General features: G+C 43.4%; 1 protein-coding gene across 5 annotated transcripts in view; it reads left to right on the forward strand.

The window, feature by feature from the left end:
- The window catches only part of LOC115173347 (uncharacterized), a 29,498-nt gene extending 19,478 nt beyond the window's left edge, over positions 1-10,020 (forward strand). Inside the window, exons 1-8 of one of the 5 annotated variants that reach the window (XM_029731346.1) lie at positions 3,871-3,915; positions 4,119-4,223; positions 4,378-4,444; positions 4,655-4,808; positions 5,093-5,129; positions 5,237-5,547; positions 9,482-9,563; positions 9,753-10,020. In XM_029731346.1, coding sequence (XP_029587206.1) covers positions 3,898-3,915; positions 4,119-4,223; positions 4,378-4,444; positions 4,655-4,808; positions 5,093-5,129; positions 5,237-5,547; positions 9,482-9,563 — 774 coding nt within the window. In that variant the 5' untranslated portion in view covers positions 3,871-3,897 and the 3' untranslated portion in view covers positions 9,753-10,020. Of the gene's footprint in view, positions 1-3,870; positions 4,224-4,377; positions 4,445-4,654; positions 4,809-5,092; positions 5,130-5,236; positions 5,548-7,151; positions 9,295-9,481; positions 9,564-9,752 lie in introns of those variants that run through there. The other 4 variants (XM_029731345.1, XM_029731343.1, XM_029731344.1 and 1 more) reach the window with 4 other exon arrangements.
- The last annotated feature ends 635 nt before the right edge of the window (positions 10,021-10,655 follow it).

A 10,655-nucleotide genomic window follows, 5' to 3' on the forward strand; every position in this document is an offset into this window, starting at 1 on the left:
TTTACTCCTGAGGTGCTGACCTGTTTTACCCTGTATAACCACATTATTATTTGACCCTGCTGGTCATCTATGAAGAACGTTTGAACTACAGTACTTGAAGAACAATCTGGCCTTAACCTCTTGACGGTCGCCTAGGATAGGGGGCGCTACACCATTTTCAACGGCCTCTACTCAAACTCAGAGGCTAGGATATGCATGTAATTAATATATGTGGATAGAAAACACCCTAAAGTTTCTAAAACTGTTTGAATGGTGTCTGTGAGTATAACAGAACTCATATGGCAGTCAAAACCCCGAGACCGATCGTAACAGGATGTGGAATTCTGAATTGCGGACTCAACTTCAGCGCTGTGCCTATAACTCACACTGTGAGCTATGGTTCATTGAGCACTTCCTATTGCTTCCACTAGATGTCCCCAGTCTTTACAAAGTGGTTTGGGTCTCCTACTGTGAAAAATGCCTGAAAGAGAGGCTATGGAACGCATTATGACGCCAGCGCCCCTGGCTACCCCCACCTTTCGAAACGTTTTGAAAGACAATGAAATTGTCCCCCTTGAATGTTATAGGATCTGTGGTTGTAAAAGGCCCGAAAGATTTATGTTATACAACGTTTGACATGTTTGAACGAACCTAAATGTAAAAAAAATCACTTTTGGTAAGAGAGGTTTCGCGCACAACGGTACTTTTGTTGCAGCCTTCAGGACGCCCTAACCAGAACAAGCTATTGGGACATAAAGGAATAACTTTTTCGAACAAAAATACATTTCTTGTGGACCTGGGATTCCTGGAAGTGCATTCTGATGAAGATAATAAGGTAAGGAAATATTTTCAAAAATATACAAGACTAGATTTGATATGCGATTGTTCCAAGATGACGCTGACCTGTAACGTTAGCCTATTTTTCAGAGTATCGCACCCCCTTTCATCGCAAAGTATGATTACCCAGTAAAGTTATTTTTAAATCTGGCATTACAGGTGATTTCAAGAGATATTCATCTATAAATCTTAGAATGACAATATTACATTTTAAAAATGTTTTCAAATAATTTAGTAAATTGAAGCGCTGTTTCACCTGATGCATTTGAGGAAAAATAGTTAGTCAACGTCACGCGCCGATGTAAAATGCTGTTATTATATATTAATATGAACTTTATCGAACAAAAGAATGCATGTATTGTGTAACATGATGTCCTAGGTGTGTCATCTGATGAAGATTGCCAAAGGTTAGTGCTGCATTTAGCTGTTTTTTGGTTATTTGTGATGCATGTGGTTGGTCGGAAAATGGCTATGTGAATACTTTTACGATGTACTCCTCTAACATAATCTAATGTTGTGCTTTTGCTGTAAAGCCTTTTTGAAATCGGACAACGTGGGTCGATTCAGGAGAGGTTTATCTCTAAAACGATATAATATAGTCCTATATTTGAAAAAAAAAAAAAAGACATTTTGTTATGCAAATGGCGATAGGATTTTTCGCTGGATGTCCGTCCCCGACCAGGGGTTAATGGCCATGTACCCTTGTAATCTCCACCGGCACAGCCAGAAGAGGACTAGCCACCCCTCAGAGCCTGGTTCCTCTCTAGGTTTCTTCCTAGGTTCCTGCTTTTCTAGGGAGTTTTTCCTAGCCACCGTGCTTCTAAATCTGCATTGCATGCTATTTGGGGTTTTAGGCTGGGTGTCTAAATAAGCACTTTGTGACATGTGTTGATGTAAAAAGGGCTTTATAAATAAATTGTACTGATTGATTGATTGATTGATTGTGTATGAAATGGAGTAGCATATATCCATCATGTTAAATGAACAATGAGCACTGTCTCCATGGAGTATAGCACTGCAGCCTTAGGCAATGTATATTTGCGTGGTGCATAACATTATCTCATATCACATGGGATATGACAGTTCCTGATTCTGAGATACTGTAAATCAACAGACCTTGAGGAGATAAACAACATCTGTTGATCCATTTCACAGGTTTCTGGTGGTTTGTAAGCATTCTACATGTGTTGGGGAAGGAGGGTGGGATCTCTCCAGAGCATCTAATTACATCAATCATGTCTTGCCATGCATGTGATATGAGATAATGTTATGCACCACACAAATATACATTGCCTAAGGCTGCAGTGCTATACTCCATGGAGACAGTGCTCATTGTTCATTTTACATGATGGATATATGCTACTCCATTTCATACAATCAATCGTCAATCAATCAGTACAATTTATTTATAAAGCCCTTTTTACATCAGCAGATGTCACAAAGTGCTTATTTAGACACCCAGCCTAAAACCCCAAATAGCATGCAATGCAGATATAGAAGCACGGTGGCTAGAAAAACTCCCTAGAAAGGCAGGAACCTAGGAAGAAACCTAGAGAGGAACCAGGCTCTGAGGGGTGGCTAGTCCTCTTCTGGCTGTGCCGGTGGAGATTATAAGGGTACATGGCCATTAAGGCCAGATTGTTCTTCAAGTACTGTAGTTCAAACGTTCTTCATAGATGACCAGCAGGGTCAAATAATAATGTGGTTATACAGGGTAAAACAGGTCAGCACCTCAGGAGTAAATGTCAGTTGGCTTTTCATAGCCGAACATTCAGAGGTCGAGACAGCAGGTTTGGTAGAGAGAGAGAGAGAGGGAGAGAGAGAGGTGGGGGAGACGGAGAGAGAGAGAGCGAAGATCGAAACTGAAGGTCCATGACAAAGTATCACGTCCGGAGAACACACATGCCTCTTCATGTGATACATGATGTTTGGCTGTGATGTGCGAAGTGTTATCTAATGGGTTTGGTGATTGTTCTGTGTGAAGCCGTATTCTGCATTGCATCATGGAATGTGATGTGAAATCCCTGGGCCTATGGCTGTTGAAGCTACTCCACTGCACTGCTGCTGTGAGCAGGAGTGGGAGAGAAGCCATGCTTTTATTAGACTCTTCTTCTGTCACTCATTCTCCTGCCTCTCCATCTCAAAGGCTGCCAAATATTTTGAAGAGTGGTTAAAGAGGTGGCTGTGTGCACACACACTTAGACTCCAACTCTATTTACAGTGAGGGAAAAAGGATTTGATCCCCTGCTGATTTTGTATGTCTGCCCACTGATGAAGAAATTATGTCTATAATTTTAATAGTAGGTTTATTTGAACAGTGAGAGACAGAATAACAACAACAAAAAATCCAGGAAAACGCATGTCAAAAATGTTATAAATTGATTTGCATTTTAATGAGGGAAATAAGTATAGGGAAATAAGTATTTGCAGGAAAATCCACATGAGATACCCATAGAACTAAGCCCTGCTCCCTTTCAGCACCATGTCGCGGTCTCAGGTGCTGCCCAGACTCGAAACATTTCAGCACCATGGCACGTTCCCCTGACGCCTAGAATGGTGTCAGCTCTATGCAGCGGACAGCTCCATAATGCTGAAATAGTTAAAGCCCCTTAGAACGTCATTGATTTTAAATTATTCTAAGTGCAAGTGGTTATAATTTATTGCATGTCCTAGTTTTGCAGCTTTGCAACCTCAGAATTATAGCTAATGGATTGCAGCGAGTTACGTTTTTGTGCATGGTGATGAATGAGGATGCTTGATAAACCATAAATTAAACGCAAAAACGTGCACTTACAAATATTTTCGTTTGGCAGAACTTTGACAAGCTATGATCTGTTTTCTAATGACATTTGACAATTCATATAGACATTAGACTTAGGCCTAATTGTGACATCATGTGTGTATGACATCTTTGAGGAATGCCCTTGCTTCAGCCAATCGGAATCGAGTACTCAACAATGCTTTGGCATAATTCAAGGACGTTCATATTCACTTCAGTTGTCTGCCGATGGTTCACTGACGTTTTTTCAAAGGAGATATTAGTATTGCCTATAAATAGCCTACAACAATAAGCTACACATCATGTCAGACAACAGCAAGGTATGGTTCATTTAGCCTATTTTGAGTTTAGAGGAGAAATTACTAACAGTATAGTAGGTCACTACCACAGCAATAGGTCTCACTGGTTTGATCCATGGACTGAAATCTGACCACTATTGCCATTTTGTTTAAAATAGGAGCGAATAAGTTGTTTTATGAAGTCACAACCTAAGACTGCTATTGACCTCTCATTTATCCACCAGAGCGTGAAATGGGAGGATTCCCCGGATGATCAAAATAAAGTTGTGGAGAATATGAAGGATGAAACAGAGACACATGAGAACAACAAGAACAGGACTGGAGGCAAGGTAAGAAATATGCTGTCCTTTACACATCCTCTGCCTACTTAGGCACAGATCTAGGATTAGTTTACTATCACTAAATCCTAACCTTAAAGCATTAGGAGGAGACGCTACACTGACCTTAGATCTGCTTTGAGACCTATAATCTGTTGTCATGTAGGCTAAACGTAAGTCCAGTGGCAGTGCCAAGAAGACTTCCGTGGAGGAGGACAGCAGCATTGGTGCAGGTCCGAGATTACTTCATGTTGGGTGCAGGTTGTGTTCAAATTCATCAGCACTGATCTGAGAAGATAGTATCTATATAGGTGAAAGCAATATAGTGGAGGCCCGCAGAGAGATGTGCTTTTACCTGTCCAGTGCAATCAAATCACTAAAGGTGAAGGAAATTAGATATAAAGTTCAGATTCAACTTTAGATTTCTCTTTGCGGATTCCCAGAGTCTTCTCAGACACCCGGGTGTGGTTTCCGGGAAAGGGGATCTATCATTGAGCAGCTGGAGAAGGAGGCTCAGAGGACTCTAATGCCTTCTCTCAAGATTGGGACATGCTGTGCCCCAATCCTCCTCTCCTTCCTGAGGAGTCTAACTGATGAGCAAGTCCCATGTCTTTCTCCAACCTCACATACAACAACTCTGAATTTATAGTCATAGTGCACCTTCTAACCACAAATGCGATTTCAAACACTACACCTAACCCTAACATCACCGTAACCACACCCCTAACTCTTCCTGTAAATCAAGAACAAAATGGCTCATGTACTTGCTAATAGCTTAATTAAATACACTTTTATTTTCCCTAACATGGCTATCTAGTGACTCCACTAACTCAACACCAGTGTGCAGCTAAAATATGTTTCCTTTCTTTTCTTTTCTCTAGCCAATGGAGAGTGATTCAGCATGGCATGAAAAATAACGTAAGTCTCTCCACATAAGGTTCTGGTCAAAAGTAGTGCGCTATATAGGGAATGGTGTCATGGAATTGCTTGATTGACAAAAACATTACTCTGTTTGTTGGCCATAGCTCACATTCGAGCAGCTCTCCATGCTGTGTCTGAAGATTGTTAAGGTCGTGACCCAGACAGCCCTCCGCATTCTCCTACCAGCGCTAGCTCGTATCATGGGTGTGGACCTGAGGAGTGGGGCAGCCTCCCCAGAATCCCAGTGCTCTCTGACAGGGTCTGAGGATTCCTTAGGCAGTCTGGATGAGCGAGAGAAAAGGCTGCTGATCAGTGAGATGAACTACTGGACTAAGGAGAGGAGGAGGAATGGCAGTGCAGGGTGCCGCCAAAAATCCACTCGCAGAACCTCATCACCATGCTGGTCGCCTAAGAGGTATGTTCACAGCAATATTTCAACTTAATAATTGCAAGACCTGACCCATACTTATCATAAATTATTAACTTGGAATTCATACCTTGTAGTTTGAAGTTCTGGTCAGAAATGTTGCCCCTGAGGGGGTGGGTCCAGGTGAAAGTAATTTTTAACTGGGTTAGCCATAAAGTAAAATAAATGCTAAATGACTTAAATGTAAATGTACAACTGACTAGGTATCCCCCTTTCCCTTTACAGCTGACTAGGTATCCCCCTTTCCTTATACAACTGACTAGGTATCCCCCTTTCTCTGTACAACTGACTAGGTATCCCCCTTTCCCTGTACAACTGACTAGGTATCCCCCTTTACAACTGACTAGGTATCCCCCTTTACAACTGACTAGGTATCCCCCTTTCCCTTTACAACTGAATAGGTATCTCCCTTTCATCCAATTTGTAAGTCGCTCTGGAAAAGAGCGTCTGCTAAATGACTTAAATCTAATGTAAATGTAAAGTAATCTATGAATACATAGATCAGGTAGGTACATGCCTTTCAGAATTAATCATATTCTGATGTCGTACAAACAACAAAATCTGGCAAAACTCATGTCAGTTGGCTTTAGGCTTCTAGAACTACGGTGGTATGAGAAGTAAACCATCATTGCTCTCATTTGATTTTCAAGCTCACTAATGACCCAGATTAGATACCAGCTGGCTGGTCACATTTTCATGGCATATGTGGTGATTGTGTGTTTATCTTCAAGTTCCCAGACCTCATTGCAGAGTTTGCCAGCAACTAGAGAGGCTCCCCTCATGGAGGAGCCTCTGAAAGCTCTCTTTGGGGTAACGCAAGAGAGCCTCCTGATATCCCTGGTTGAGGGTCACTCCAACCCCACCTCCTCCAGCTCTTCAGAGTTGAGCTATGCTATCGCGGGGGAGGTAGTACACCAGCTTAACTCTGGCCTCTCAGTGGCCATTCAGGCCAGCTCGGGGAGTTGCCCCCCTATGGACAGTCAGGACATAGCAGCAGGCAAGGAGGTCATTCGGGTAGCCTCGGTGCAGATCCTGGCCGAGCTACAGAGCCAAACGTCTGAGCCAGAGTGGGTAGGGTTTATCGAGCCCCTCATGGACCCTGTGACCGATGATGTGCTGAATGCCATTGTCGGCACAATGGACAAAATGGCACAGGACTACAACATCCTATTGGATCTGGCCAAGAAGATGACAATCTTGGGGTCTAAATTTCTGACCAATCTTCAATGTGACCTTGATGTTGAGTGTCCATCTGGGAAAGAAGGGACCACTCACTCTCTCAAAGAGACTGGATCCTCTAGCAGTGTGGTGTCCAGAAAGCTTCAGACCCTCTCTAGCCCCGACTTTCAGTCTAAAGCCCTCAAGGCGGTGAGCACCATCCTTACAAGGAAAGTCAGCAGCTCTTCTGGCGTGGCTCCTTCCTCTAGGCCTTCTAGTGCTGCTCCTAGCCTTACTGAAGCTCCCCTGAATACCAGCTGCACAGCCCTGACATCTGTAAGCTCCACTGCCGCAGTGATTGTTAAGGCATTTGTGGGAGGCATGGAGACGATAGCATCATTTGAAGGCAAATGTGAAGCAATTGATTGGCCAGTTCCTGTAAATGACCACAAAACAGGGTTTTCACAGAAGATAACCTTCTCTCCAGCCCGCACACTCTATGGCCTTATACGAGCAAAGCTGAGGGACCTTTTAACTCTATCCGCTCGAGAAGAAGGTGTGGCTAAGGATGCTTCTCTTCAGGAGTCTTCAGACACCCTGGAAAAGGCAACTGTTTCAACTGTTGAGGTCCAGTTACCCAGCACCAAACTTAGTAGAGTTCCCAGTGAGAGCCAACCAATACCAGCTCTCTGTCTCTCCAATCTGGATAACAGCACTCAAGAAGTTCTTAGCAGTGTTTTTTCCATCTACAAGTCAGAGTTATCAAAAGTGGAGAGTAAATGCTTGGCCGTTGTCAGTTCATCTGATGAGTCCCTAGATGCTTGTTGGCTTGTTGATGGTGTCCTATCAAAGCTTGATGACTATACTATTTCCCAGTCACCCTCACCCAATGAAGACTTGAGTGTGAGTACTCAATGTTCTCAACTGAGCTCAGAAGAGAGTGTCAGAATCACACAGTCCTCTACTAGTCTGATTCAGAGCATTAAGAAGCTCTCTAGCAATGACTTTCAGACTCAGGCAGAAGAGGCAGTGAGTAAAGTGCTGATGAGATCCAGTCATTCCTTTATCACACAGATCAGCCATACTGGTCTTCAGAAAAGTCTGCAGGCTGGCTTATCATCTAGCTCGCCATCAGAGATTGCCTCCATGTCCTCTCAGAATACAGCCCCTGGATTAGTGGAAACCTTTGTCAAAGGAATGGCGACTATTTTCCAGAAAAATGAGTCCACTGACACTGTGCTCCTGGAAAGAAGTGGGAGAGTTTTGCAGTGCTCCCACGGGGGCTCCCAACTGGATGATACTGAATTGAGTGTTCAAATATCAGAAGAGAAGCTTTGGTCAACAGCTAAGACCATCTGCGTCAATATGAAGAACATACTTAAGGATTTCTTCACAGGGCTGAAGCCATCCGGATCCGAAAGGACAGAAAATGCTTCTTCCAAAGAGACCCTTGGGGAAATCCTGGTTGCTATCCAGAGTGAAATCTCAAACTTAGGGCGAATTAAGGATTCCAGGGAGCTCCTTCAGATCAACGATATGGTAGGAACTATGCTGAAGGAGGTTGAGAAAAGTGAGGATGACAGTGAACAAGTCTGCCAAGACATCCCTAGAACCTGTTCATCTTTGTCCACTTCTTTAAAGGGTCGTAGTTCCTTGTCTAGCTCTTCAAAGGGTCCTAGGTCAGAGTGTGAGTTAGAGATCAACCTCCCTGGCACTCCCATCCCTGACGAAGTGCCTTTTGATCTGACCTGCCCCATCGTCAGGAGCTCCTGCATCGACACCAGGGACTCTAAAATGCCAGAGATTTCTACAAGTGACCTAAGGACAAAGATGATGGCACACACAGATGAACCCCTGCATCGTAACAGTCCAATGACTGACAGCAGCCGACCACCGAGTGCTAAAGCCTCTTTTCGATCCTCCACTACTCCATCTTTCACCAGCAAGGGAACCTCTTTGGTACCAAAGGGAGATGGGATTGACATTGAAGAGAAGGAGGTGAGCATCCCCAGCAGCTCTGGCCATCTGAGGGAGCTCTTAATCAGCCCAGACATCAGCAGTGCCACTGCATTCCCACTGCAGTACTTGATGGACTCCAGCAAAGATGATGTCATCTGTTTGGTCACCGTACTGGTGATAAGGTTGCTATCGAAGATCAGACCCTCAGCCCTAGATGGACCCTTCCAACAGGCACCAGACATGACAGAAACATCTCAGCAACTCATCAGACAAGTCCTGTCTGAGTTCTGTGCTGCATCCAGATTCTCCAGGACACAGGAATATTCCCAGAACCTGCACATCCACAGGGTGTTCAGAGGTGTACATAAAAACTTGATGGAGGAGTTTGGCTCTTATAACACCCTGCAAGCAGCTATTTCCTCCCAGGACCCTGCATTTGACAGAGTCCTGGTAAAGTCCTTGACCCAGCAGCTGGTACAGGGACGCAAGGAGGCGTCAAGACCAGCTTCTGCTGCAACAAACCCAGCAGACCAGGCTGAGACAGAGAGGGGGGCTGAGCAGAAAGCAAGAAGGAGCTTCCTTTGCTTTTCAATGACCAAACTCAGGATCAACTTCAAGGTATAGCAGGGAGTTAGCATTTGTTTTTTGTTCCAGTTAGGTGCTGATGTTATTGATGTGGCTATGATAAGACAAATATATGAGATAAATATGTTTTTATTCATCATTAAATTGTTGCCTTGGATTCAGAAGTGTTCCATTTCTTTATATATTCTCTGTACCATTTTCTTTACCTTTCTCCTGTTAGCGTTCCAAGAGAGGAAACAAAAAGGACTGCCATTCAGTCCAGGAACAGACTGAGATTACCTCTACTGATGGACATTGCATAGGTAAGGATGTTTTAGAGCTCTGCTATAGCTTGTAGTTTTGTTTAGGTGTGTGTTAGAAACATAGAGTATGCCTACCAAACTCATTGCACTGTTATTTATCAAAGTTATTATACTGTATTTCTCTCTCTCTCTCTCTCTCTCTCTCTCTCTCTCTCTCTCTCTCCCCATCCATTTCTCTTGTGTTTCTAGCTCCACACATTGAGGCTCATGGTGCTGAATCTCCAGCTGGAGAGGTTTCTCCCTCCATATCTCAGCCTATCAAAAAACAATCCTTGATTGTCAGGGTCTTTTCAGCAATGATGAAGCCATTCAGGCGCTTCACCAAGAAGAACCTGTAACCTGTTACGCTGCATGAAGAACTACTTTTGTAACAGCAAGTGTTTTGACAAGAGGAATTTCTGCATGTCTACCCTTTCAAAGTCTATTTGATCAAATAAATGCAAATTATTTTACAAGAGTTTCAAGTGTTTTGGATGATTGGTAGCACCGAAGCAGCTTTTCTCAGAGAAATGCACTAGTTCCCCCTTGGTTACACATTTATTGTGCAGTTTTTGAGTTGGCAGGACTTGGGGCGGCAGATAGCCTTGTGGTTAGAGCAGCAACCGAGAGGTTGCTAGATCAAATCCCTGAGCTGACAAGGTAAAAATCTGTTGTTCTGCCCCTGAACAAGGCAGTTAACCCACTGTTCCTAGGCTGCCACTGTAAATAAGAATTTGTTCTTAACAACTTGTCTTGTAAAATAAATCAAATAACCAGAGCTTGTCTCTAATACAATAGTTGCTGCATAGACCGTCAGATAACCAGATGTTCTCTATTAATTTACTTAGATTGATAAGAGCTTATTAGCAGCAAGGGGAAAACACATAGAGGAGAATTAGCTATCTGCAGCTAGATCAACCCTCTGAGATGTTTTCTGTATGTTGAATATATAAGCTCCAGCAGTTGAGAGTGTATGTCAGAGCAAAAACCAAGCCATGAAGTCGAAGGAATTGTCCGTAGAGCTCAGAGACATGATTGTGTCAAGGCACAGATCTGGTGAAGGGTACCAAAACATTTCTGCAATATTGAAGGTCCCCAAGAACACAATGGCCT

The sequence above is a fragment of the Salmo trutta genome, chromosome 34, assembly GCF_901001165.1.
Source record: "Salmo trutta chromosome 34, fSalTru1.1, whole genome shotgun sequence".
NCBI classification, from domain to species: domain Eukaryota; kingdom Metazoa; phylum Chordata; class Actinopteri; order Salmoniformes; family Salmonidae; genus Salmo; species Salmo trutta.